This window comes from Vanellus vanellus (assembly GCF_965231255.1).
Source record: "Vanellus vanellus genome assembly, chromosome: 10".
NCBI classification, from domain to species: domain Eukaryota; kingdom Metazoa; phylum Chordata; class Aves; order Charadriiformes; family Charadriidae; genus Vanellus; species Vanellus vanellus.
The window spans coordinates 218,891-244,452 of NC_138915.1; the positions used below are offsets into that span (position 1 = coordinate 218,891).

The window sequence follows — 25,562 nt, forward strand, 5'->3', positions numbered from 1 at the left end:
GCAAACAGAGCCATGGCCCCTGGCACCGCCGGAGCTCGCCGGCACCCTCCAGCTCTGCCAGGAGCGAGCAGACACCGCGAGTCTGTCATTCTAAAACAAGAGCCCAGCAGTGCCCAAGTGCCACCTTTGGGGCAGACGCCAGTGCTTTCACCGCTGTCCCTGCACTGCGCCCACCGCCTTCGGTGGCCTCGGCGCATCCCGTGGCGCGAGCGGAGACGGAGCTGGTGCCCGTGGGGACGGCAGCCCCGCAGCCGGCAGGACAACAGCCGTCGGGGACGAGGCCGCACAGCCGGCAGCAAACTGGACAGACTCTTTAATACCACCCTCGCTCAGAACACCTTACGCGCGCTGCCCGCCCCAGGGACAGCCGTCTGCCGCGTTCCGCGGGGGCCGCGAGGCCGGGCAGCGCGGGGGGGCGGGCGGCAGGGGCAGGGGACGCCGATCAGGCTGGGTGATCCCCCGGGACAGAAGGGGAAGACGGCGCAGGCAGGAGACGACACTTAAGCCATCTCAACACAGAGAGCGGCATTTAAAGAGCTCTCCCAGTGCTGTCAAAAGCTCAGAAGAGCAAAAGCTCCTTCTCCCTTGCCTGCCAGCTACGCGGGGGGCAGAGCCCAGCACCATCCACCCCACAAAGCACCGCCACCGAGACGAGCGTACGGCTGCCTCAGCACCCTCAGCCCCTCTCCCTTTTTGGTTAGAGGGTGGGGGAATCCCTGTGGCAGCTCGGGGCGGCTGCAGGGCCTGTGTGTCCGCGGTGCACCGGGCGCAGTCCCAGCCCCACGGGCAGGATAAGGCCAAGGAGGATGGATGCGCCCAGCGGGGCCGGAGGGTGGTGCTGGGTGGTCATCCCTGCGCAGTCCGGCAGCACCTCCTCTCCCCAGCCTTCACTCGGCGTCTTCAAAGCAGCAAGCGTTACAGAGAGGGCCATCCCCACGCCCAGGAGAAGAGGTGCCCACCGCAGGCAGGAGGCACCGGGGCTCCCGAGGGGCCATAGGGAGGGAGGGCAGGCCTCTCCCCTGGCAGAGGGTGCTGCAGGACAGACTTGACTCCACCAGCGGCATCCCCAGGGCTGGAGACAGCGCCGGCCGCTCCCAGGAGAGCGCAAGGAGGGTGCGGAGGGAGCCAGTAGTGCCATGACGCGATCGGCCATCAGCGTCCGCCGTCACCTCACTGGGCACCGCCGTCTCCGACCCGTCCTCCCCGCAGTGCCAGGAGCACAGGCTACACCTTCCCAGGTAAGACCCATCCTCCAAAGGCCTTCTCCAGGTAGCGGGCTACGGCCAGCGTCAGGTGGTCGTTGTAGGAGGCTGCCACCAGCTGGATGCCCAGCGGCAGGCCCTCGCTGCTCAGGCCCAGCGGGCACTGCGTCACCGGCAAGCCCAGGACGTTGAAGATCGCTGGAAGAGATGAGGCCAACATCAGAGCAAGCACAGCGGCGGGGATAAATCACTGCCTGGCTCTCCCACCCCGGGCTGCTGCTGCCACGGACGGCACCGGGCTCCTGGCAGCTGGTCCCTGCCGCAGCGGTGCGGTCAAGGCACAGACACGGTGACATCACTGGGCTGAGGTTCCCAGCGCCCATGTCACATATGCAAGTTGCACCCATGAGTGATGACACGCTTACACAGCACTTTCTGTGGCGTGCCAAGATCCTGCCCCAGGCACCATCCCTCCATTACTCCAAAGCCGGACCGCATTGCAACACGGCGCTGGCATCGAGGAGCTCAAGCTGCAGGAAAGCCACGTAGAGAGCCCCAAACTGTACCCCCGAGACGCAGCAGCTGTCAGGTGCTGGCTAAACCACAGCCCCAGCTGCAACAGCGTGAGTGCATCCCTCCGGGGCAGGGTGGCACCCCCAAAATCAAACCTGCCCTGCTGCGGACAGCGGCTACAAATGCCACATAATTTTAAAGCATGATCATAATCCTTGCCCCGTGTTCTGGAGCAGCGAGATGCCCCTCGCCCAATGTCAGCGCTGGAAATGCTCTGGGTAAAGTCCCCTGGCTGCCACCCCGCACTGCTGCAGCGGGCGAGCACGTGCCTGCGCGCCCTGCCTGCGCCCCAGCAGAGGCGTCGGAGCCGCTCACCTGTGTAGGCGAAGTTGAAGGGCATGCATATGGGGGAGTGGTGCCGGGGAGCGATGGTGGGGTGGGAGGGGTAGAGGAGCACCCCGTCTGGCCCCAGCAGAGCCTCCATCTCCTCCTGCAGGCTCTTCCCCATGCTCACCAGCTTGGCGTTCCCACCAGGGTTGAGCTTCATCAGCTTCTCCGTCAGCCCCAGGGCTGCAGGGCGAGGGCACCAACGGGAGCAGAGAGCGAGCGAGAGGACCGTGGGTTAAACAGGCTACAAAGCACATCGCCCGGCCACACACAGCAACCCCCCGCTCCCAGCGGGCCCCCCAAGTCCCCCTCCCCGCTGAGCAGCTTGGTCCCCTGGAAGCGGCAGCGTCTCCCCAGCTCTGCCGAGGGAAAGGCTTTCAGCCCGTCTGTCGCTTCACAGAGTTTTTCCAGCCACTGGGATTGAGCAGAGCTGGTGGAGCGAGCTCAGCACTCATTAGACAGCAGCACAACAGCACTAATTAGGGTTCTCTGGTATCTGCTGCTAAGACACGAGGTCGGTGCAGACCTCTGACTGGTCCCTCTAAGCCCCAGCAGCCCTGGCAGGGCTCAGAGCAGGAGCAGTCCCTGCCTGCAGCTCCATGGTCCTCACTTCTTCTCCCAGGATACCCCATCCCAGTTATCAAGGACACGGCCAACTCCCCCCTCGGGTGTGCGTTTGACTTGAAGAGACCGAATGTCATTACAAAAACCCAGTCTGAAGCTGCTCAGTGCAAACCCCGGTGTCCCTTGGGGGGCGCTGGAAGGGCAGTCTTCGTTCAACAACTCGCTCGCCCCACCATCGCCTCCGCGCGTCCCGGGGCTCCTCCCGGCCTTACCGATAGCTGGGAGCGTGTGGGAAGACATCCCCACGAGCCACTTCATCAGCTCCCACAGCGGCCACACCGGCTTCCCGTGGTCCCCCAGCAGGTCGGTGAATAGCTGTGCCTCCTGTAACACACACACACGCGTGCGCCCTCCGTCAGCACGGCCAGCTCGCGCGGCGGGAAGAGCAGGCTGACAAATGACAGCGAAATCCCTGGCTGTGCAATTATCCCCACGCAAGCTGTTCCCATTTCCAGGCAAGAGGTGCCCGTCAGGAGCGATACACAGCTCTAGCGCTAACCCAGAGCGGCGGCGGCAGCAGCAGCATCTCTCCCTGATGGAGACAGCAGGGACGGGACCTCGCTCTGCGGAGGGACGCCCCCAAAGCGGCACGTTTCAGTACCCCTCCTCTGACACGATGCAAGGGATGACGCTCCGGATAAAGTCACCTGGAGGCGTTTACTGCCGTTACCTGGCTGTGGCACCAGGACAAAGGAGGCAGAGAGGACCAGGCATGCCCTCCTTAGCAAGGTGGGGTTGGTTTGTTCTCCACCGCTGCCTGCGTGGCAGGAATGCAGAGGGATAATACGCCTGAGAGTTTATTTTTGCTACACGACCTTTCCACGCGTGCACAGAGCATGGCGCAGCGGCTACGATTCAAGGAAAAAATAACACGCGCGGGCCCGCTGCTGAAAAGCTGTTAATCCACCGCACCAGTCCCAGCGTCCTAATGAGTGTTAATCCCAACCTGCAACGTCAGGAGACGCAGCACGGCGGTAAGAGCGAGGCGGGACGCTACCTGCTTGGCTGAATTGCCAACTTGCACAAAAAAGGTCAACATGCTAAAACGGCCTCTGCCTCCCCAAACCACGCTGCTCCTCTGCTGGGAGCCGCCCCATCACCTCGTGGGAAAGGAAGGGAGAAGGGGCTGTGTAGCTTTGGGAAGAGATGAAAGGAGGACTGGGGGGACAAACGGAGCAGTGGAAGCCCCCGGGCAGGTCGGGGGAGCCTACAGCTCTCCATGGCTGGCCCCAAACAGCCGATTTTTCCCTGCCGCCGCCGAATTTGTGCCTTTGCCAGCTCGGTCTGACACACCTGCCCATCGCTGTCCTTGGACGACATCATGGCTGACCAGATCTGGAAGGAATACTTCATCTTGTGGATTGCCACGCGCTGAACCTGGACCCCCAGATCGCTTTCGAGGTGCTCCACCACCTACGGGCAAGAGCAGGAAGGGTTTGTTTCCGCAGGGGTGTCCACGGGAAGAAGGGACAGGAGAGAGCCCAGGGGCGGCTTCTCTCTGCCACCACGCAGGGAATGCCGCAGCTCCACGCCTCCTCCTCCGCCCGGAGCAGTGGGACCTCCTCCATCTGATAACAACCTTGGAGCTCCCCGAACAGCCCTCCACGCCGCCCCCAGCGATGCGCCAGAAGAGCACCAAGAGCAGCACAGAAAATTTCATTGAAAAACAAAAAAAGTTCCTTTGCGTGACTACGCGCCAGGCAGCGACCCTGGGAAACACACAGCCGGGTGATGTGTCCCCGGATCTCCCTAACACGGACAAGAGACCTTAAGAAAGCAAAATACAGCTATCCCAATGGAAATTGGGCCAAAAATTTTGGACACCCCACGTGGTGCACTCCAACACATGGGTGCTGCTGGCAGGGGCATCTGCAGCTGCTCACAAGATTTTCCCCTTGTTCCTTGTTTAACACAAACAGAGAAAAAGATCTTTCCACTTTTTGCCCGCTGGACGCACAGGACCGGGACTCGAGGCCGCCTCGGCGGTGCTGCAGCCCGCGGCCCTCCATCCCCTGGGCGCTGCAGGAGCCGCGCATGGGGCAGCTCACTGCGCCTCCGAGGGACTCCTCGGGCTGGACTCCCCAGGTTTGCCTCCAGGCCCACCCCAGCGAGAGCCCACCTCCGGTCCTTCCTACCTTCTTTTGGGCCTCCAAGATCTCCTTGTCCACAGGCGACACAAAAACGGACCCGCCGTCATGATCCATGCAGTGAAATTTTATTTTGTCCAGCGACACCTTTTCATTCAGCTTCAGCCTGGGAAAAGAATGGCGCTTTGCTCCCAGATCCATCCCTGGCTCCTCCCCGGCTGCTAGAGCTGCTCACACGCAGTTAATGTGTCCTCAGGACTCCCGGTACGTCCCCAGGACACCCCGCTCTGCCCATCCGGGTGGGACGGGGAGTGCCTGAAGACACACAGCCACCTGCTGCCCACAGCCCACCCCGGCCGCTCGCCCGCTCCGTCAGCCCCAGGTGGTTCTGCATATTTGTTGCCGCCAGGAAAACCCTCATCTCTCAAGATGCACCTTGTAATTACAGACCCTGGCTGGGATTGCACCACGAGAGCCGTGGAGAAACAAAAGCGGTAATGGAGAAAGCAACCGCGCGCAGGCTGCGGCAAGACGCAGGATCTGCCCACTCCGCCCCGTCCCTGCGCCGCTCCGTACTGCCACATGCGCATAAAAGGCTGTTTGGTTGCGTGGACCTATGAGGAGACCAAACGGGGCCGTGGTGTGGGATGGAAAGCTCATTATTCAGTAACAGGAAAAAACACAGGTAAAACCCCAAAGAAAGGCCATCCCCAGGAGGGAAGGGCCGCGCTGGCCGCAGTGGCTCACAGGCAAAGCCTCCCCGCGAGGAGGACCCGGCTGACCATGGCTGCGTGTCCCAGGGCACGCGGGTGGTGGAAGGCCACCCCGGGCGGCAGGGTCCTGCTGACACCGGGGGCGGAGGAAGGAAAGCAGTAACAAGCAGTCCGGGCGGTGCGGACCTGTCCCGTACACCAAACAGGACTGGGCCGCTGCACTGGCCAGAAGGGAGCCCAGACCACGTCAGCAGCTTGAAGCAGCAGAAGGCACCTACTTGTTGACTCCAGGACCGGCCATGACCCTCAGCACAGGCTCCAGGTCCTCCGCGTAGCGGCACATGGGCCCCGTGCACAGGTAGCTGGTCCGCACCCCTCGAGCGTTCGGGAACTGGCCGTCGTTGGGCACCACCCCTGCGAGCACAGAGGGGCACCGTGGGCACCACCCCGCGGGCACAGAGGGGCACCGTGGGCACCACCCCGCGGGCACCCGCGAGCACACACCGCCTCCGGCCGGGGCAAGCCGTGCGGGAGCGCAGCCTCCGGGCACAGGGGGAAGCTGTCGCCCAGGGATTGCACACGTCGGCAGCGCTCAGCAGCTGACGGTGCCCGGGGTGGGGAAAGGAGGGAAAGCACCAGCCAGGACACCGGCTGCCAGGGCAACAGCCCAGCAGCAGATCCTGACCTTGGGAAAACATCCCACGCTGAGGATGCAATACCAGGGGTAGGACCCCTCCCACGCGCCTGGCGTCCTGCCACCGAACGGCTTCCCACTGCCAAAGCCAGGCTGTGCTTGCTCACGCAGCGGGCTTGTCCCGCACCAGAAGCTGCGTGTCCCCTGACAGCAATCCCACCGGAGCGCCCCCAGCCAGTTCCTCCCATGCCCCGCGTTCCACCTGCTGGCGTTCCCGCTGGGGGGGAGAGGAGATCCCCAGGCCTGCTGTACCTGTCGTGGGCTTATGGCCGAAGACTCCGTTGAAGAAGGCAGGCATGCGGATGCTGCCACCGATGTCCGAGCCCACACCTACGACTGAGCAGGCAGCTGCCAGGACACCGCCCTCGCCGCCTGCACGGGAGAAACCACGGGAGAAAACACGGGCTTATAGAGCAAAGCAGGAACATCTCACGCTGTCCACTTCCCTTTGCGCGCAGACGGGGCCAGAGCGATGGCTGGGGGGCAGCCGGGGAAGGTGGGGCACGGGGACTTCCCTGCCCAAGCGCCACACCAGCGCTGCTGCTTGCACGGGGGTCCAGCAGGGTGAGCGCGGCGATGCTGGGCGGAATACCCGGGAGGTGCAAAGCAGCGGGAGCCCCAAATGGGCTACTGGACTGCCCAGGGAAGGGGCCCATGAGCTCTGCTGGAGCTAAAGCGGCACGCAGAGGACTTGGGAACTCGTTCCCGGCTGCTTTTTAACCCGCGGCTGGTGCAGGACCGTGGTGAGGAGCCGGGGCTCACCTGAGCTGCCGCCCACGATGCGCTGCAGGTCGTAGGGGTTGTTGGTGCGGCCGTAGACCCTGTTGCTGGACTCGTACCACATGCAGAGCTCGCTGCAGTTGGTGACGCCCAGCGGGATGGCACCGGCCTGCTTCAGCCGTGACACCACCGTGGCATCCGAGGTGGCAACCACGTTGCGGCGGTTGACCAAGCCAGACGTGTTGGGCATCCCTGTGGGGCAGACGGAGGGGGGGTGTCAGGGCCAGCACCCCGGAGACCACCCTGGGGGCAGCAGGGACCATGTCTGCGAGAAGCAGGTCCCCAGCGGTGAGGGGGGGGCTGAGGCACCACAACCCCCGCAGCGTGTGGGTGCCAAAAGCAAACGCAGACGCAGCAGCCCCGGTGCAGGGGGATGCAGACCAGGGCAAGGGAAGCCGGTGCCCTCCACGGCCACCCACCTCCCTCCCAGAGGGACCGGGCCGGGGGGTGCAGGGGCAAACCCACCGTGCAGAGAAAAGGCCTCTTTGACGGTGATGGGAACCCCCAACAAGGGGAACTTCTCCTCCAGGTAGTCATCGCCAGTGCCCTCCGAAAGCAGCTCATCTACCTGCCGGGCTTCCTGCAGGGCCTCCTCGAACCTGCCGAGAGGCAGCCGGGGTTGGGGGAGGGGACACGCTCTGGGGACACCGGCAGGGAGCGGGGATCTCATGGTAACGGAAGATGAGACTTCCCGGTGGCAGCAGGAACCGCTCACTTCCGCGCCCGGTACCAGCGCGGTGCTGCCGGGACCGCTGTCTCCCCCCCCCCCCCCCCCCCCGGTGTGATGCCGCCCCGGAAGGCGGGGGGGTCCGAGGGAGGCCGGGGCGGGGAGCGCCCTCTCCGCCTGCCCGGCTTACCTGTCCTTGACGACGGCGTTGATGAGGGGATTGACCTCCTTGATCCGCTCCACGTACGCCTCAACCACCTCCACGCACGTCACCTACACCACCGGGCACAGGGACACCGGGAGATGCGGGCAGGGCCGGGGGGGGCGGGGACAGCGGGGAGAGACGCAGAGCCCCCCCCGCCACCGAGACTTTCCACCGGAGGCAGCAGCCGCTGACCCACGGGGAGGCCTGTGAGCCCCGGGGGTGCGCCCCTCCTCCCCGGACCCAGTGCCAGTGCCCCCTGACACCCCGGTGCCCCCGTTGTGCCGACGCCCCCCCACGGTCCCAGTGCCCCCCACAACGCCCCGGTGCCCCCGTTGTGCCGATGCCCCCCCACGGTCCCAGTGCCCCCCCCAACGCCCCGGTGCCCTCCCCCCCCCGGCCCTGGTGCCCCCCGGTGCTCCCCCGACCTCAATGCCGCCCCGGTGCCCCCCCTTGCACCAGTACTCCCCCAGCCCCAATGCCCTCCCTGTGCCGGTGCCGCCCCGGCCCCAGTGCCCCCCCGGTGCCCCCCCCCGCCGGTGTCCCCGCGGCCTCGGTACCCCCCGATGCACCCCGGTGCCGGTGCCCCTGATGCCCCGGTGCCCTGATGCCCCCCGGTGCTCCCTCGGCCCCAATGCCCCCCGGTGCCCGTTTCCCCGCCGGTTTCCCCCCGGTGCGGGTCGCACCTGCCGCGCGCGCAGACGCGCCGCCAGCCGCCGGGCGGGAAGCAGCAGGAGCTCGCGGCGCGGCGGCGGGACGGCGCGCGGCGGCGCGGGCGCCACGAGCCCCAGCAGCGCCAGGCAGGCGCGCGACAGCAGCCGCAGCAGCAGCGCCAGGCACCGCTCCGCGCGCGACAGCGCCATGACCGCACGCGCCCCCGCCCCGCCGCCGCTGCCGCCGCCGAAGCCCCTCCCCCGGGGGCGGAGCACTGCTGCGGCGGAAGTGGCGCCAGCGCGCCCGCCCCGCCCCGCGTTGGCGTAGCAACCGCCCCGCCGCCCTCCGCCGGGCTTCCCCGAGGCCCGTCCCCGCGGCGGCTGCCGGGCCTCCCCCCGCGCCCGTCCCTCCCTCCCCGCGGGTTGGGAGCGCGGCGCTGCCGCCGGGGGGACGGGCGGCCCCGCTACGCGCGGCCAGGCCTACCTGCCGCCTCACTACGCGGGGCTAAGGCCCAGTCTCTGCCCGCCGCAGGCCGTCCCGCCGGGGCTGTGAACGGCGGCTGCGGTGTTGCAGCCCGCGGAGAGCGCCTCTTCCCGCCCTGGGGGGAAAGGCAGCGGATAACGGGCGAATACAGGAGCTGGGGCGCTGGCTGGGTAGAGGGGTCAGGCGGCGCGGTGAGGGAAGGCCGCACGTTTGACGTGTGTCGAGGGCAGTGTAACCCATCTCTGTGGGAGGGCCTGCACCGACCAGCTGCCTCGGGCGAGGTGTGGAAGGGGTCTCAAGGCCTGCGGCTGAACTGCGGCGTGGTTGAGCGCGTCCGCAATGCCTCTGAGTCGCTTGCAGGGGCGTCCTGTGCCGGGGGTGAGGAGGAGACGCTCCCAGTTCCCTCAGTTCCCTTTTGTCCACATCCAAAAGCCTGTCCTCAAGGTCGAGCTCTAAACACAGCGCTCTGTAGGGTGTTAGCAACCTGCAGGACCTTAACACCGGTCTGCTTAAAGTTGCCATCTAATATTGTACCTTTGCATTTTAAACACCAAGCTTCATTCTCCAGCTTTTCCCCTCGTAAAAGACAACCATTAACGTGCTTATTTTCAAACAAGCACTGAGATTCTTCTGTCACTTGGTTACAGGAACTGGAAAAACGCTGGATAATCCTCAACCCTCTGGACAAAATTTACAAGAATCAGTAATGATGGGGAAAAAACCATGTCTTTTAAAGCAAGTATTTAAACAGCATCTGAACTGGCCTTATTATGTAACTTCCTGTCCACGTAGCTGGCAATTAAATTATCAGAGAAGAGCAAGGCAGTTGAGGAGATACATTTCTTGTGAAAATCTTTTACGACTGCAAAGTCAACAAGTCAGCATTTATGAAAATAATCTGCGGCGTACACACCCTGGGAGGATATTGGGTTGACCTCTGTCCCATAAAAACCTAAGCTGAACTTAAAAGGAAAGCCATCTTGATAACAGTTCTTTTTTTACAAACTCTTATCAGAGGGAGCTTTTTTTTCCTGCCTAATGCAAATGGAGGCGAGGAGAGAAGGAAAGGGAAAGCTGCTTTCCCTGCTTGGAGGGAGTTTCCTTTGCTGCTCCATCCACAGGCGGGTCGAGTCGCCAGGTACCTGCGGGGCTCCGAAAGGTAAAAGGCAGGGGAGTCCCGCACTCCCACAAGGACGAGGGAATCGTTTGTCCCCTGCTGATTTTAATCACCCGGTTTCTCCTTTGTCCTTGGCGGGTCTGCCCTGGCCACACACACCAGCCGCCTCGGGGACAAGTTACAAGCAGTGCTGGGCTCGGGGCTTCCTCGGGCTGGCCAGCGTGTGTGTGGCTGATGGCGCAAAGGTGGGTTAAAAGCTGCTTTTTCCATTGCCCTGACGTTCTTGGAGCACCTGTGGCCTTATCTGGATCCTTATGTAGCCTTTGCCTTCTCTCCCACACTACCTAAGCACCTGCACCCCGAAATTACCACAGGTACAGGCTGGAAAAGTTTGTGCGTGTGTCCTAACCTTTCCTTGCACCTGCATCTCTGTGCAATCGTGGCTTAACAGAGCCCCAAAGTCACCTGCTGAGAAGAAACTGTAAGTCAGGACTTGTTAAAACCTGGCTTGTGAAATCTTCTGTCAGCGTTGGCTGTTGCCTCTTTGGTTTTCCAGATCTGGAACTAGGGATGACAGGGCTTCCTCGCAGCTTAGGAGTGGCCTGGGTACGTCAGCTGTGCCACAGGTTTCTTCCAGAGCTGGAATGGTAAAATGCGTCCTCTGAAAGGAGGCAGGGAGAGAATGTCCCTCTGAAATGTAATCCCCGCACTGCTTTTGTCATTTTTTTTCCTTAGTTTCTTGGTGGATTTGCTATTTCCCCCCCTCCCTGCCAAGTCCTGACCAAATGTTGGCAGAGAGGGGTATGAGCAAACCCCCTTCTGTCCTGGCTCTCTGCTTCCATTGCTGCTCAGGAGCTTTAGCAGAGATCTTCCCTAAGCAGCCCGGCTTTGGCATCTTATTTGCCGTGGAAAGTGTCTCCCTTAATCTTTGTCTTTCAACTTTCAAGAGCAGGGCTTTGAAATTCATACCAGATCAGCTGCCACGTACTTGGCATAAGCCCTCCGCATCCCCGCTAATCACGCTGTATACCAGCGCTGCCCCGGACAGCAGCTCCTGCTGTTTCTCATTAGGTGAAGCTGGTGAGCTCTCTGGGAGTCGAGCCAAAAGAACAGCTACCATGGTTCACAGTAGCCCAGTGGAGCTTCATTTCCATGAAAAATGGAAAAAAATGGGATAGAGGGTGCTCTAGAAATAAAGTACTAAGATCTGGAAGCCTAAGGTCAAAATGATTAAGACTGCTTTTCAATTATCAGAACCAACAAAAGAACCTGCAAACACACACGCAGAAGCTGGTTAATGCCAATCTGATTAAAAAACAAGCAGCCAAGAGCAAGGAGGTTGGAAATACGCAATGAAGCTCACACATCCAAACCTGTCCCACCGCTTTGTCCGGAGGTACACCAGCTGGTTAGAAGGAAAACATGATTCAGGGTCTCGCGCTCCTGGAATGTATGCCTGTCATTATCCCCAGTCGTTTCATTATTACCAAAGGCTTAGAAAAACACGAGAGACTAGCAAGAATGTACGGAAAGCTGGAGCGGTTCTGCTCACTGTATGTATGCATGTTGTAACCACTAATTGGCCAGGAAACCATGAAACAGGCTCAGCAGCAGAGCTGGGGGCTGGTGGGAAGCAGAGGCGTATGCTGATCGACGATACCGTGTTCTGCTTGCCTTCATTGAGCTCACCAAAGCTGTTCTGGGTCTTTTCCCCAATATGGAAAAAATACCTTTCAGGAAATTAAAGAAAAAGAGCCTGACAGCACAATTCTTTCCTTTGCAAAATGAGTCATTTAAAATTTAACCCTAAAATTAAGCTTCAGAAGAGAACTGGGGTTTGTGTAGAACAGTGCTCGGGTGGGGGATGAGGGAAGGTTCAGAGTTAAACACAACAACTCAGATGCTTATTTCCCAGCTGATCCCAGAAAAAAAAAAAAAAAAAAAAAAAGAAACAAGTTTACAGGCGGTTCCTCGGAGCCTGCTCTTATCCAGACCCGCCGCTGAGCGATGCTGTGCTCCGCGTTTCCGTTAGCTGCCTCCCTGCGAGCTTGCCAGGAGCCAGGCCGGCGTTGTGCGGCTGTGGCAGTGCTGGGACCCCCGGGGTTTGGGGAGAGGGGTCTCCGCCTTGCTCTCACGCAGGGGTCCCAGGAGCAGGCAGAGGCACCCGGGGGCCCCTGGGGCGCTGAACCAGCTTCTGCAGCCTCCGGTGAAAGCAGGAAAGCTTTCGCTTTAAGCTTTCACTTAAGCTGCTCTCTCCACTGCTGTGCATCCTCCTCCCGCTGGGCTGGAGTGTCCAGGGCTGCGCCGGGCGGGACAGAGGGCTCCAAGGAAGGGGTTGGATTTTCCTTCTTCTTGCAAAACAACATCTAAAGTGAAGCAGCAGAGTCTGACGGGCGCACGTGAGGCATTTGTCGCTCCGTGCGAAGGGAGCACCCGCTTCCTTCAAGTGACCCTGACTTCCCTTGGGAAATGGGGGCAAAGGCGCTCCTTTTGGGAATCTGAGGGCCCCGGTGCCTGGGGCCAAGCCCTGAGGGAGCAGGCGAGGGGTTGGGATGGTGCCGGGAGACTGCTCCTGCCTGCCAGGTTGGATTTGTAACGGCATCTGGAGATGTAGGACAAGCACACTGTGCACCTTCAGAGCAGTGAAATATCCTGCCTGGACTTGTGGCCACATTTGGCGAGAACGACTAAAAAGGCCTGTTTGGAAGCCCTGCTGGCAGAAATGTTGCCTGGAGCCTCCCTGGGCAGATCCCCCTGGCCAGGGCCGGCAGTGAGGGCAGGAGTCGTGGGGCAGAGGAGGGAGGCAGCTGCCTGCCCTCCCCGGGGAGCATGGGGAAAAGTCCGTGAAGTCTATCCAGGTGCTTTGCAAGCAAACGTGTTTGATTAGTGCTTTTGACACTGAGCTGAGTAAGCGCAGAGGGAAGCTGAGTTGTTTTCTTTGCTTGCACCACAGCCTCTCGTGGGGATGGAGCTGCTGGCAGGGTTTGGAGAGAGCCTCCTTGTGTTGTGGGTGCTCTGTACCTTTGCCGGGGGCTTCCCAGAAATGCTCCCCCATTGTGGCAACTTGTGCGTGTGGAGCAGGAGCCACCGTGTCCCCAGAGGGGTGACTGGGGATAAAGCCTCTGGAAAGGTCAGTCCAGACCTGTTCCTTGTGCCTGAGCTCAAATCCCTCCGTTGAGCAGCTCTGGGGGAGTCCGGGAGTCCCCGTCGCAGCGGTGGAGAGCAAGGGTACTTGGAAGAAGTCTATCAGGCAACAAATGCTCACCTCAAAGTTAGAAGTCCCTTTGCAAATTGGATGTGTTTGCCCACACATATAAATAAATATATGCAGATATCAAAAAAAATATATCTCTGCTGCTCCAGTGAGCAGGGCCAAGCACCATCCAGATGGGACACGGAGCTTGCCAAACCCGGTGCTGGGACCGCTGTGCTTGTGGTGGGTCAAAGCCGCAGTCGGCAGCGTGGCTGCAGGAAGGGCTTTGCCACGAGGCGCCTGGGGACTGGGGACCCCTGTCCCAGCCTGGAGCGTGTGCTGTGGTCAGGGTTTGTTGCCCGGTGATGCAAGGTTGCCAACGTCAGTCCTGTCTGGCTGGAGAGAGGCCAGCTCCCTTCCAGGTGGGTTTTCTGTGCTGGCTCCCTTCCCTGGGCTGCTCCCTGAAGCGCTGGTGCTGCTTTAGAGTTAAGAAAGGGGCGGATGTTTGCTTTGCAATCGGCCGTTTTATTCATGCTCTTTCATGCCACCATCTCTGCCACGCTGGGGAGGGTATCGCTGGGTCTGGGACTGCGCTCGCCCACAAAGTGGCCAATGTTGGTCCATGAAATGCTGGCTCAGTCCCTTCAGCCGGGCCAGGGAGCCTGGCCGGGCACGGGGGGAGAACAGCCCTTGCAAGAGGGACTGAAGCCGTTGCATTGCCTGTCCAGTGGGGACAGTGGGGACAGGGCCCAGGCGGGGTGAATTCTGCAGCCTGGCTCGTCCCTCTGTCCTGGCTGCCCCGGGCTGCAGAGGAGTCCCCCGCGGAGGCTTTGGGGTCGCTGTGTGCCAGGAGCTGCAGCTCCCTGCAGGCGGGGGCAGAGCCATTTCACCCTCCCTGTGCCCCGGGGTGGCCGGGGAGCAGGGCTGGTGCTCACCGGGGAGGTCTGGCTTTGGGCGCTCTGCCATCGCCACCGAAGCTCTGGAGGATTTGGTTATTGCTTCTGGGGTGAGCCGGGGGGGCAGGATGGCTCCACAGCCACCCGTGTCCCGCTGCTGACCCTCTTCCCTGTGTGACCAGCCTGGGGGTCAGCTGGGGAGCAGGGTGGAGGTGGCACGGTCGGCACCTTGGTACCTCCAGTGGCCCGCAGCGAGGAGGGGGGTTAAAACTAAACCCCAATGTGGCTTTGGGGGCCTGAGCACCCCGTTCCTCCAGGGGCAGGAGGGCCCGGAGGGGATCCCGTGCTGCCTGTCTGGGAGCACGGTGATGCCGGGAGCGTCTGCGAGGACCCCGTCCCCGGCAGGTTTGGCGGGGGCTGTGCTGGGGGCCGCGCCGCGGGCGCCGGGTGCTGCTCCGCAGAGGCGGCGGCGGGAGCGCTCCCCCTGCGCCCTCGGGTGAAGCGGGGCTGCGGGACGGGGCAGCCGCCGGGGACACCGCTTCGCTCCCCGGGGCGGTGCGGCGCCCGTGCTCGCCCCGCGCTCCCCACGAGGTGGAGACGTTTTGCCGCCACCACCCCGCGCCGTGCGGCGGTGTCGGGAGCGCTCCGGGCGGGACGGACTGTCCCGAGCCGCCGCCGGGCCCCGGTGGGGACGGAGCGGCCCCCGGCCGGCGGGGGGAAGCCCCGGCCCCGGCCGGCCCCGGGCTCTGGGGCTGCTGCAGCTGCGGGCACGGGAACACCCGTCCCGGTTCCCGTTAGAGACACAAAGAGTGGCTTTCTGCGCCCCCCGAGACCCCCTCTGGAGGAGCAGGGCTGGGCTTCGGCTCCATCCGCCTCCGGGGGCTGCGGCAGAAGCGGGGGGCTGCGTCGCCGGCTCGCTGGGGTCCCGCAGCCCTCGCCGGGAGCGGTGCCTGGAGGAGCCCAGCGGCAACCGGGCATTTTCCTTTCCGGCACGCGCCAGGCTGCTTTTCTCCTTGGAAATGAAAACTGGAGCAAGCCACAACTGAGACAAGGCGCTATTTGATTTATTCACTGCATTGTTTATTTAACTGCTGCTAACAGCTCTCAGAAAGAGCCATCCTCCCCTTCGCTCCCCAAGTCCTTGTCTTCTCCTGCAGCGAGCCCTTGCTAGCTACCACGCTTGCCACCCCGACGGGCCACGGCGGGTCCCACAGACATGCACGGACGGTGCGGTTGTTGCAGGAAAACCCCACAATGACCCACCAGGCCAGAGCAGTGGGGTCCCAGCTGCCCGGCACGGCTGGCGCCTCCTCACAGTTCGGCTGAGATTCGGGATGGGTGCGGGTCTGCCCAGTTATGGGGCTGGCTGCTGCTATGGGGCAAGGTGGTGCCAACTGGCATTCTCCCACCTATCGAGAGAGTCCCCTTTGCAGGGATGCGCCCCTGGGGCTAAGCTGCTGCCACAGACCTCTGGGTAAAACGCTGCTATGGGGCCATCACCTGCAGACCCATTGGCAGAGCAGCCGTGGGTTTGCAGCCAAAGCTTTCCCAGCCCAAATGCAGAAGGGCTGAGCCAAACCAAGTCTTGCATGGCATGGCTGCCGGCGCAATTGCCCTCCTGGATGCTGCCGGAGCCACTGGCAGCCGGGGAACAGCCTCCCTCCAGAGCAGAGCTGTGGGACGGGGAAGACGGGTGGTTTTGGGCTCCCTGTGCCCGCTGCCATGGCAGCAATGGTGCTGAGCACCCCAGGGCCAGGGCTGTGCCAGGGGAGGTCGCTCTGCCCCCGCTGTTTGGCATCCCCGTCCCCTGCCCCACAGGGCCGCAGCTGTTCCCGCTGCACGGAGCCAGAGTACACTGTGTTCGCCTAGAGTCCTCGATTAAACAAAATGTTTATGCATGCCTCTGCTCCGACGAACATCTTGGCCGGCTTGCACGAAGCCTGCTCTCTGCTGCAGCTCCAGCTGCGCCGGGGTGCAAGCCCCCGCTGCCGGGAGGTTTGGGGAAGGGTCTGCCTGGTGCCAATTTTAGGAGCCTGCCGGCCTTCTCTGGATGGTCCCCTCTCCAGGAATGTGCCCCCTCAGTCCCTGCGCCCCAGCTCCACTACGAGGGGCTTTGGCTGCTGCCCTGCAACCCCTTGGTGCCAATGGGAGCTGCTGGCACCTTTGAGGGGCTGCAGGGGGGGTGGTGCTTTGCTTCTTTACCCTGGGGGTGTTGACACCCGCCCCGTGAACCCACTACCCCTTTCCCGTTTGAGCGGGGCTTTGGGGTGCACCTTGAGGTTTCAGGAAGAGTTAAGAAATTTCCTGGGCTCCAGGGTGTCTCCAGCAGTGCAGAACACTGTTCCTGACCCTTCTCAACACCCTCCTGGTGACCACCCACTGATCATCACCATGTACAAGACCACGGGGTAGGGTGGGCCATCTCCAGCACCAGCCAGGACAATGGTTTCCAGGGCTGGCCTGCTTGCAGCTCCGTGTCCCCTGTCCTGCCCAGCCAGCATCATCCGGGATGTGCCTGCTTCCTTCCCTGCCCGAGGGGACGGTTTGCGCCAGTTCTGCACATCTGGGGACAGGCTGGTCTCGCTGGCCTGTAACATTTCTCATGCAGTGTGCGGCTGTCCAGTCCGTGCCTGCAGCTCTCAGCCAGATGTGCCATCATTGTATTCATGCTGTTGCTCCTGCTGATACCTCCAAACCCTCAGATGGAGTCGGGCAACTCCCCCCCAACCCGTTTTCCTTATGGGGAAGAAGCAGCACACCTTGGGCAAGGGGGGACCACAAATTGAGGTCGTGTACAACCCTGTCAGAAGAAACCAAAGCCAAGGGGAGGTGTTTGGAGGTTTACGGGGAGCTCTGGACGCAGATGTGACTCGGGGATGGATACTGGAGCTAGGATCTCCTCCGTGGACCCCGGAGTTGAACAGTGCCTTGGAGACAGGCACCATCCCATGTTTGTGTACGTGCTAAGGGCGTGCTGGGAGAGGCCCATGAGATGGAGCATCCCAGTGTGCAGAGTTTGACAGCCTAATAACACAGCTAGGGATGGGCAGGCAGGGACGCTGGAAGAAACTGGTGGGATCAGTGCTAAACACTCAGTATTTTGGCTGGTGGTTGGGTGATGGGTACCTAGCAAGACAGACCAGCCCTGTGCGATAGCCAGCCCTGCCAGGAGTGGGGAGGAGGGGTCTGCGGGACTGAGACAGGGCCAACAGCAAAGCTCAGAGCTCAGTGCCTCGAGCCAGGAGGCCAGAAAGGAGGAGAAAAGGCTGAAGGCCATCAGGTGCTGATGGCCGCTTCGATGATGACGGCCCCGCGCTGGACTCCCAGCCGTGACTCACTGCTCGGGGCAGGCTGCAGGATTGTTTCCCAAGAACACTGGCTTTCAGCAGAGCCGGTTGCCCAAGCGGCTTGCGTGCCCCTGCCAAGCCGTGCCGTGGCCCTTGCGAAACGGTGTTGATAAACACTCCGGGGCATGCCAAGTCCTGCGAGACGACAGCTGATGTGCTCGGGCTGCAGGGAGTGCCCGCACGGCGAGAGGAATTTTCCACTCCTCTCCAGCAAGCGTGTCCGACCCTGCTGGGGGACTGTCCCCAGCAAGGCAAAGGCTAATTTGCTGGTGTCCCAGCTGCCCCTGCCTGGCCCTGTAAACCCCACCATGCCAGGGCTGTCCTAGGCACAACGCAAGACAAGGGGTGGTTGGGTCACCTGTGGCGTGGTGGCACCCTACAGGGCTGGGCTGGGGTGCCACCATGCCCAAGGTGACCCAGCCACCCCCATCTCACTGTGGGGCCGTTCTTGTGTCCTCGCAATTAACTTTCCCTTTCCAAGCATGTGGCCACATTGGGGCGAGCCCTGCGCTGGTCTGGTCCCTGTGCCAGGGACTTGCCTTGCAAGTCCTGGGGGCACTGGGTGACTGTTTGCAGGTGTCCTGGGGCACTGGGTGACCTTTGCCAGGGCCCTCCAGGCTGCCCGGGTCAGCTCTGCCCTGCTGTGTCTTCTGCCATATTGGAAACATCTCCAGGAGCAGCAGGTTTGTAGCATGAGAAGGGTGTGCTCCATCACGTGCTGGCTGATGTGTGGTAATTAGCATGCTAAAGCCCAATTTAATTTGACCAGCTAATGTCCTGCAGCTGCAGCTCATTTCGTGTGCCCCGTGATCCTGCTGTGCTCTCCACAGACGCATATAAAGCCCTCAGTAAATGAAGGCTGAGCTTTCTCCAGGGGCTGGAGGGGCACAGGGGAGGGTTGTGCCGGGTGGTGCAGACCCGGCCAGTGCACGGTGCCACCCGTGTCCCTGGGTGACTCCTCTCCCCCACGGCTGCCCGGTGTGCACTGCACCTGCAGCCCCGCACCGGCGGGGATGGGCATTTCAAACCCTGACATCGCATGTGGCTTTCCATGAAGTGTCCCCAGGGGGCCAGGACCATGCTGATAAAGGAGTGTAAAGAGCATTTGGAAAGCCGGCGTGTCTCTGCCGATAGCCACGAGCGAGCGCGGCATCCACAGCTGCCTGGGCAGCAGGAAATCCAATTATTTGGGGCAACATTTGTAAATCGTCAGCAGCTGGTCTCTGGCACAATGCGACCCTTCCCAAAGGCCTTCTTCCCCACAGCCTCCTGCGGGAAGCCACCAGCGTGAGGGTGCGCGTGAGCCCGGGGCGGCCGGCCTGCCCTGCGCTCCCGGTAGCAGCAAGCCCTGGAGCGGCGCGGGGCCCTCCTCCCCGTGTCCCCCAGGGCGCTCCTGGGACACTGCTGCAATGTATTTCCCAGTGCTTTGGCCAGCCTGATTTGAAGTGACCGAGATCCTGGCCGTTCCCCGAGGAAAATATTTCCGAGCCTGGTGTGAAGCCCGTGTGTTGGCTGTTGGGCTCTGTCGGCACCACTTGGTTTGCTGCAGACGCGGCGCAGGGAGTTAACCCTGTGGCGATCCGTGTGTGGGGGTGATCGGTGTTTGTCGTTACATGAACTTGTCCCTTGGAGGCATCTCTCCATTTTCCCAGGCAGCGTGGTGGGGGTGCGCTCCCGTTCAGCAGGCTGCAGGGTGGCCTCGTGCTCCCGGGGTGCAGCGCCGGCCCTGCAGGAGCTGGAGGTCTGCTTGGTCGGGGCCAGGGGTTTCCTCAGAGACTTGTCATGCGGAATGGTCAGGGTTGGAAGAGACCTCTGGAGATCATCTAGTCCAACCCCCATTGCTCCAGCAGGGACCGGCCCGGGAGAGGCATAGCTGGAGTTCCTCCTACATCAACGGGCAAAGGAGCCAAACGCCAGCCAATGCCCAGAGAGAGAAGACGTGGGGGGATCACGGGTGTCCTGTTGTGGACAGGACGCTGGGGATGAGGGCTCTGGGAGGACTCTGCTTCCCCCTTTTTTCCTTCCTTCCTTTCCTCCCTCCTCCTGTTTTCCCTCTCACTCTCCTTTTTCTGTTTCTCTTTCTGTTTCTTTTTCTCTCTTTCCTTCCTTTCTTCCTTGTTTTCTTCCTCTCTTCTGCGGTCTCCTGGACATGCCCCTGCTGCCACCCCGGTGCCCCTGTGCCCATCCCTCTGGCATCAGGGCTGGTGGGGGCAGAGCTGCCGAGGTGGTGTGACACCCTGCCCGCGGGGAGTCCTCCGGCAAAGCCCCAGCGCATGGGAGGGACCTGTGCCCAGGGCAAACACCGTCACCCCATCAGCCGGGGGGGCTGTCCTCCCCGTGGCCCCTGTCGCCGGGGCCGCGGTCCCTGCCAGGGCTGGACCGGGAGGGCAGGGAGCAGACGTGCGTGGCTGGGAAGGCGCTGCTGATGTGTCAGCTATATATAACTGCACTCGCCACGCGTTGTGGCTGTGCCGACCTAAGGACACAGCGGATCATGGTTTTAATGTAGAGTAATTGCTATTATTACCGAGCCGGTATTACAGGGGAACGAGTCGAGCTTTGGGCACGCCACCTCCTCTCCCGTGTTGTGCCCACGGGGTGTGCTGTGGCCTGTGTGTGGCGGAGGTGGGACAGCATGGCAGGTGGCTGCCGGCAAAGGCAGGCACGGAGGCAGACCTGGCTTCCATGGAGGGTGTCTGGCGGGGCAGGAGGAGCCCTTTCTGCTGCCTTTCTCCCTGTCTTGGCTCGGACCATCTGCTCCCCCTGGCAAGTTAGAGCCACCCTGGGGCTGCTCCCCTCTGCGTTACCCATGGCAGCGTCGGCAGAGCCGGGACGGCATCGTCGCTGTGGCCTCAGAGAGGAGGTGGTGGAGGAGGAAGGAAGTTTTCCAAAACCACTGTGCAAAAACCACTGGCAGTCCCCCAAAGCCAGATTTTCCCACCAGGTAGAAACAATTCCCAATTCACAGGCTTCCCCCAGGGCTCCCGTGTGCTCAGGTGCCATCGCCTAGAACTGCCTTGGCAGAGCACCCGCCTATTGCCTGCTCTGTGTCTTGCCCACAGGATGAATAAAAATGATTAATTGGGGTTTTACTGCACGGTCAAGTGACTGCTGTAGTTACAGGATCCAGCCGGTGTCACAGCTGCTCACGGCCCAGGGCTGCTCCTACCGTTTTGCACCCGGCTGTTCCCCTGCACCGCGTGCCGCGGCCACGGAGCAGCACCGCCGCTCGCTCGGACGCTGCCGGCAGATCAGGCTGCCCCGTCCCTTCCCGAGGGGTGTCCCTGCAGGCTCCAGGCTGGTGGATCAGGGCCCGGTGGGAGTCAGACCCCCGCCAAGAGGGCGGCGGGGTGGCGGGATGCCCTCGCCGAGGGTCCTGCTGGGAGCGCTCCTGGGGAAAGGGCACGTGCCGGGGCCTGATGCTGTGTGGGGAACGCGGTCTTTGGATGGAGATAGGGCAGGAGAAAGGGGGAGCGGGTGGTTTGCTCATGGCAGCAGGTGGCTGGGAGCAGGGGAGAGGCTATTTTCTCCTCTCGCCCCCAGTTCCCGGCGTCGCGGCTCGCACACGCAGGCGGAGGCGAGGGCAGGCGGTGGGGCACTCCGCGCGTCCTCCGCTGGGGAGAGACAGAGCTCGGGCAAAAGGCGTCAGAAGAGGCAGCAGGTCCCGTCCCGCCCCCGGATACTGGGGACATGGTGTTCTCTCTGAGCAATGATAAGGACAATCAATAATAAAAACAGGCAGCTGGGATGCAAGCCCGGCCTCCAGCCGGCGACCTTCAGGAGCTGGGTTACTGGAGCAAGCGCAGGCGTTCTTGGCAGTGGCGAGAGCAGCGCCGCGTCGGGAGCGAGCGGAGGGTAAACACGGCTGCTGGAGGCGCGCAGCGGAGCGTGCGGCCGGCGCTGCCCGAGCGTGCGGCTGGCAGCCCCTCCGGTGTATGCCCGGGCGGCACCGCACGTCGCACCGTCGGGCGGCCGCCCCCGTGCAGACGGCGCCGCAGCGGCTCACGCACAGGCGGGCACACACGCTGCTCCTGGGTGGAGAGCTAGGGCTGTAACGACGCTCCCACGGAGGCGCAGGGGTGCGTGCGCTCGTTACCCAGCTGAGAGCAGCGGCCAGCAGCAGGCAGCGCGCCGTGCACATGCGCGGGGGGAGGCACGGCCAAGCCTCTGGAGTAACCCTGAGCGCTTGCATAACGATTTGCATTTACAAACCGCTGCGCAAACATGACCCACTTGCCAAGAACACAGCCGATCTCAGCAGGATCCTGATAAAGAAAAAACAAAAAAATCCACCCCTCAACCCACCTGGACCCAGCGTCGGGACTGTTTGGGTCTCGTGACGTGGGAGGGTTTGCAGTGCGCTGGCCCAGCAGTGGTGGTGGGGCTCCAGCTCTGCGTAACAGCCTGGAAGGTTCGAGCTGGCCGAGGGCCGACGTGGGCGTCTGTCCTGCAGCAGGTTCTGGCACTTTCGGAGCTTCTCCGAGCTGCAACGGAGCTCAGGGTTTCACAGCTTTCCAGAGGAAGAAGGGCTATGGGACCACACACGGTACCACCACCTCCTCCTGCCCCAGGAGGAGAGACCCTGACCCAGCCCCACCGGGACGAAACGATATTTTTTGGGGGTTGCAATCAGAGGACCGCAGCCTCAGGCCGGGCTCTCACTGTCTGATGAAGATACAGTCTGTTTGTTTCTTTGCTGCCCAAAGAGCGCTCCCTTCTCCCGAGCATGGCCATGGCAAAGGGTTCGAGATGTGCTATTTTATGTCGTGTCCTCCTGTTGTGGGGACAGGGCAGCATCACCCCCACTGGTACTCTCAGTGGAGAGTCTCCGGCCATGGCACTGGTACTCCACAGCGCTGGTGGGCACCGTGTCCCTCACACTCTTCTCTCCCACTTAGGGTCCCATGGGAGCTGGTCCCTACCCCAAGCCTGAACCTGTCATGGGCTGACCCCACCTCTGCCGGTCCCATCCGTCAGTTCCTGCGCTGCCACAGCCATGTTTGACCCTCTCCGGGCATCCCAAGCGCTGCACATCGCCCCAGGTCCTGTCCCATCGGATGTCCCTCCCTGTGTCTCCGCACCCCCACCCTGCCCCAGACTGCGGCAGGACCAGCGCAGGACCCCCAGCCCTGCTGGCACCCCACGGAGGATCTCCCTTGGTTGGGCTTTGGAGAGGTGAAGGCTATCGCTGGCACGGTCGGGAAGACGTGGTCGTCATGGCTCCCTCAGGGAAGGCCGAGTTGTGCGCCATGGCCGCGTGTGAGAGGAGGAGCCGGCTCTTGCGTGCAGCACGGGGCAGCTGGTGCTCCAAGGCACGTGCTTTCCTCGTCTGGATCGGGACACCCTTCTCCTTCCCGACACCTCCCACCCTGCGCGTCTCTCCTCTTCCCCTGGGCACACAAAGCAAACCGCCCGCTCCAGCCCTTTGAAAGTGTCTGTGGCAAAGAGCTGCTGAGAAAAGCCCTAAAAATAGCCTAGAAATAGTGGAGGGGGAAAAGAAAAAGGGCGCTTTATTGCTCAGCAAACAGCAGAACCAGTCGCCGCTCGGCAAAAATGAGAGAGGAACTGGGAGTTAAAAATAACATCCCCTCGCGGGGAGCCGGCCCGGGCCAGTGAGTTCCCAGCTCTCCTGCAGGCACCCGCCGGCGCGGGCAGACCGTGCTCGTGAGAACCGCGCGCCTGCACCGCATCCGACCACCGCGCCCCGCTGAGCCCCCGTCTCGGGGAGCGCAGGGATGCGGGGACCCATCCCAGTGTCAGCTGGGCCCTCTCCATCGCGGCGAGGAGAGCTGCCCCGGCCCCGGGCAGCCGTTCCCCTGCGGAGAGCAGCAGGACGGGGTTAGTCCTGACGCACCAGGTACCCCCCGTGCCGCTGAAGGCAAGGTTGGGCTGCTGGGTCTGCAGCCCGGAGAGCAGGGCCGTGGCCGGGGAAGCCTGGGAGAAGCCATCAGAGTGAGGGGAGCCAGGCTGCGAGTGTCCCCTTCCGCTGCCCCAGCCGCAGCACGGCTTGCAGGGTCCTTGTGTAGCAATGGGGGGAACAGTCGGTTCCCCACTACGGCACCCGGGGTCCAGCGCAGAGGATGCGGCGCTGCCTTGCGAGGGTTTGTTGTGGGAACGGGCAGCTTTTCGTCGCAACTGGGGCAACCAGCCCCTGGCAGCCCATTCATGGCCGGCGGGCGTGCAGGCGTTTGGATGCCTATGGCTTTTCCTTGGAGGGTGCTGGAGGCAATCAGAAAGCAGACAGATATAAAAGTTCCTTTATAGAGTCCGGTCAAGCGGATCCGGCAGACGCCCAGCACATCCCGACCCGGCTGCGGCGTGCAGAGGTGGGTTCCCTGGGTAGGGAGCAGCCTGCTTAAGGTGGCCAAGAGCTTCGCCGGGCCCTGCCCGCCACGGAGAGCGGGGAAGCCAAGTGCTCCGGAGGTCAGGAGTCTCTCCTCTGCTTGACCTCAAATGCACCTGCAGGCCCGGCGCAGCGGGGGAGGCCCCCGGCGAGCCCAGCTGCGGCAGCCATGCCTTATCTTGCCCTCTGTGCCACGGCTCTGCTCCTCCCGGGGAGCAGCGCGGCGTGCAAAGCGGTGGATAAACACCCTGGGCTCTGCCCCGCATCCCCGGCACGGCGGCAGCTGCATCCCTCGGGGGGACTGCTCTTTCCCATGGCCGCACCGGGGACGCGCCGCCCGTGGGAAGTGTTCCCGACCCTGCAGGCAGCGGTGTGGGCAGCTCTGCCCGCCCGCAGCCGGGACAGCCCCGAGCGCTGCGCGTCGCGGGTTCCCCTTCGGAGGAGCCTCACGGCTGGGAGCGAGGGGACTGGAGGCTCCAGAAACGTGCTCCCCGTGGAGGGAGGATAACCTCACCGCTCTCAAATCCTGCGGGCTGGGCTGCCGTCCCTGCCTCACGCTGGTTCAGCGTCTGGGCCCTTCCTCTCGTCTCCCCGCCGGGGGCTCCTGAGGAGCCGGTGGAAGTCACGAGCGAGCAGATAGCATCACGCCGTGTCTGCCGCGCTGGGCCGGGAGCACGCAAGGGCGGACGGAGGGCGCGCTGCCGGCACGGGGGGATGCACGGCAGAGCCGGAGCCGGAGTCTGTCCCCAGAGCTGAAGCCTGAACCTGCCCTCCTCTCAGGCTGTTTGAAAACAAGTCTGCCCCGAGACCACAGGAAAGCGCACAAACCTGCAGCTTTCTTCTGCCTCTGAGCTTGCCCGTTCCCCAGCGTACGCGGTGCAGAGCCGTTGGGGTCGCGCAGTTCCCCGGGACGCCCTGTCCTAGGTGAAGGCAGACCACAGCGGCTGCTGCAGAGCCTGCCCTCACCTCTGGCACCCTGCCGGGACGCGTCCCACCCCGCTCCCTCCACTGCCTGCGCAATCCGGGGGCCCCCGGGGCGCTCCCCAGCCTGGCCCTGGGGAGGTTGGGGGGCAGCAGGAGAGGTGCGTTGCTGCAACATGGTGGTTCCCATCACGCTGAATGGGGTGAGCGGGTGCTGTGCCAGCCCTGGGATGGTTTTGGGGACCACAGTTTCACAGATCAGCGGGCGCCAGAGGGAGGAAGAGGACTTGCAAAACCAAATCGCTTTCCCAGGACGCACAGGGCTCCCTGTGCGGCTGGCCGAGCACCGCAGGGCGAGCATGCTGCCTGTCCTCCTGCGCCTCCTGCCCCAGCCACCGTCCCCTCCCCGCTCTGCCTCGCGTGTGGTGACGATGGCCTGAGTCAAGGCGTGACGCCCGGTCACGCTGCGGCACTCCGCAGCCTCCTGCCGCGCTCCGGCCACCACGGCGTGCAGCGCGACCAAAGCGGGCGAAGCTCGGGAGGGCCGCGGGTGGGTGGTCAGCCTTGCGAGCCCCAGCCCGAACAAGTCTGCAGCATCCGCATCGCCGGGTCCGCTTGGCTTCTGCTCCATCCCTGCTTGTCCCCTCTCCTGCTCAGTTTTGCTGCTCTCCCGCTCCTTCCAGAGCAGCCGTGTCACCGCTTTCCTTCCCCACCTCACCCGCTCCAGCTCCCGGGGCTG

General features: G+C 62.9%; 1 protein-coding gene across 1 annotated transcript; it reads right to left on the reverse strand.

Moving 5' to 3' along the window:
* Positions 1 to 298: 298 nt before the first annotated feature.
* FAAH2 (fatty acid amide hydrolase 2) lies at positions 299 to 8,732 on the reverse strand (the record flags this gene model as incomplete). Its single annotated transcript, XM_082488387.1, has 11 exons — positions 299 to 1,400; positions 2,091 to 2,285; positions 2,939 to 3,050; positions 4,020 to 4,139; positions 4,862 to 4,979; positions 5,805 to 5,940; positions 6,473 to 6,592; positions 6,983 to 7,192; positions 7,466 to 7,599; positions 7,858 to 7,940; positions 8,556 to 8,732. 11 exons carry the CDS (start codon positions 8,730 to 8,732, stop codon positions 1,225 to 1,227), a joined length of 1,581 nt encoding a protein of 526 aa, XP_082344513.1. The 3' UTR covers positions 299 to 1,224.
* Positions 8,733 to 25,562: the final 16,830 nt, after the last annotated feature.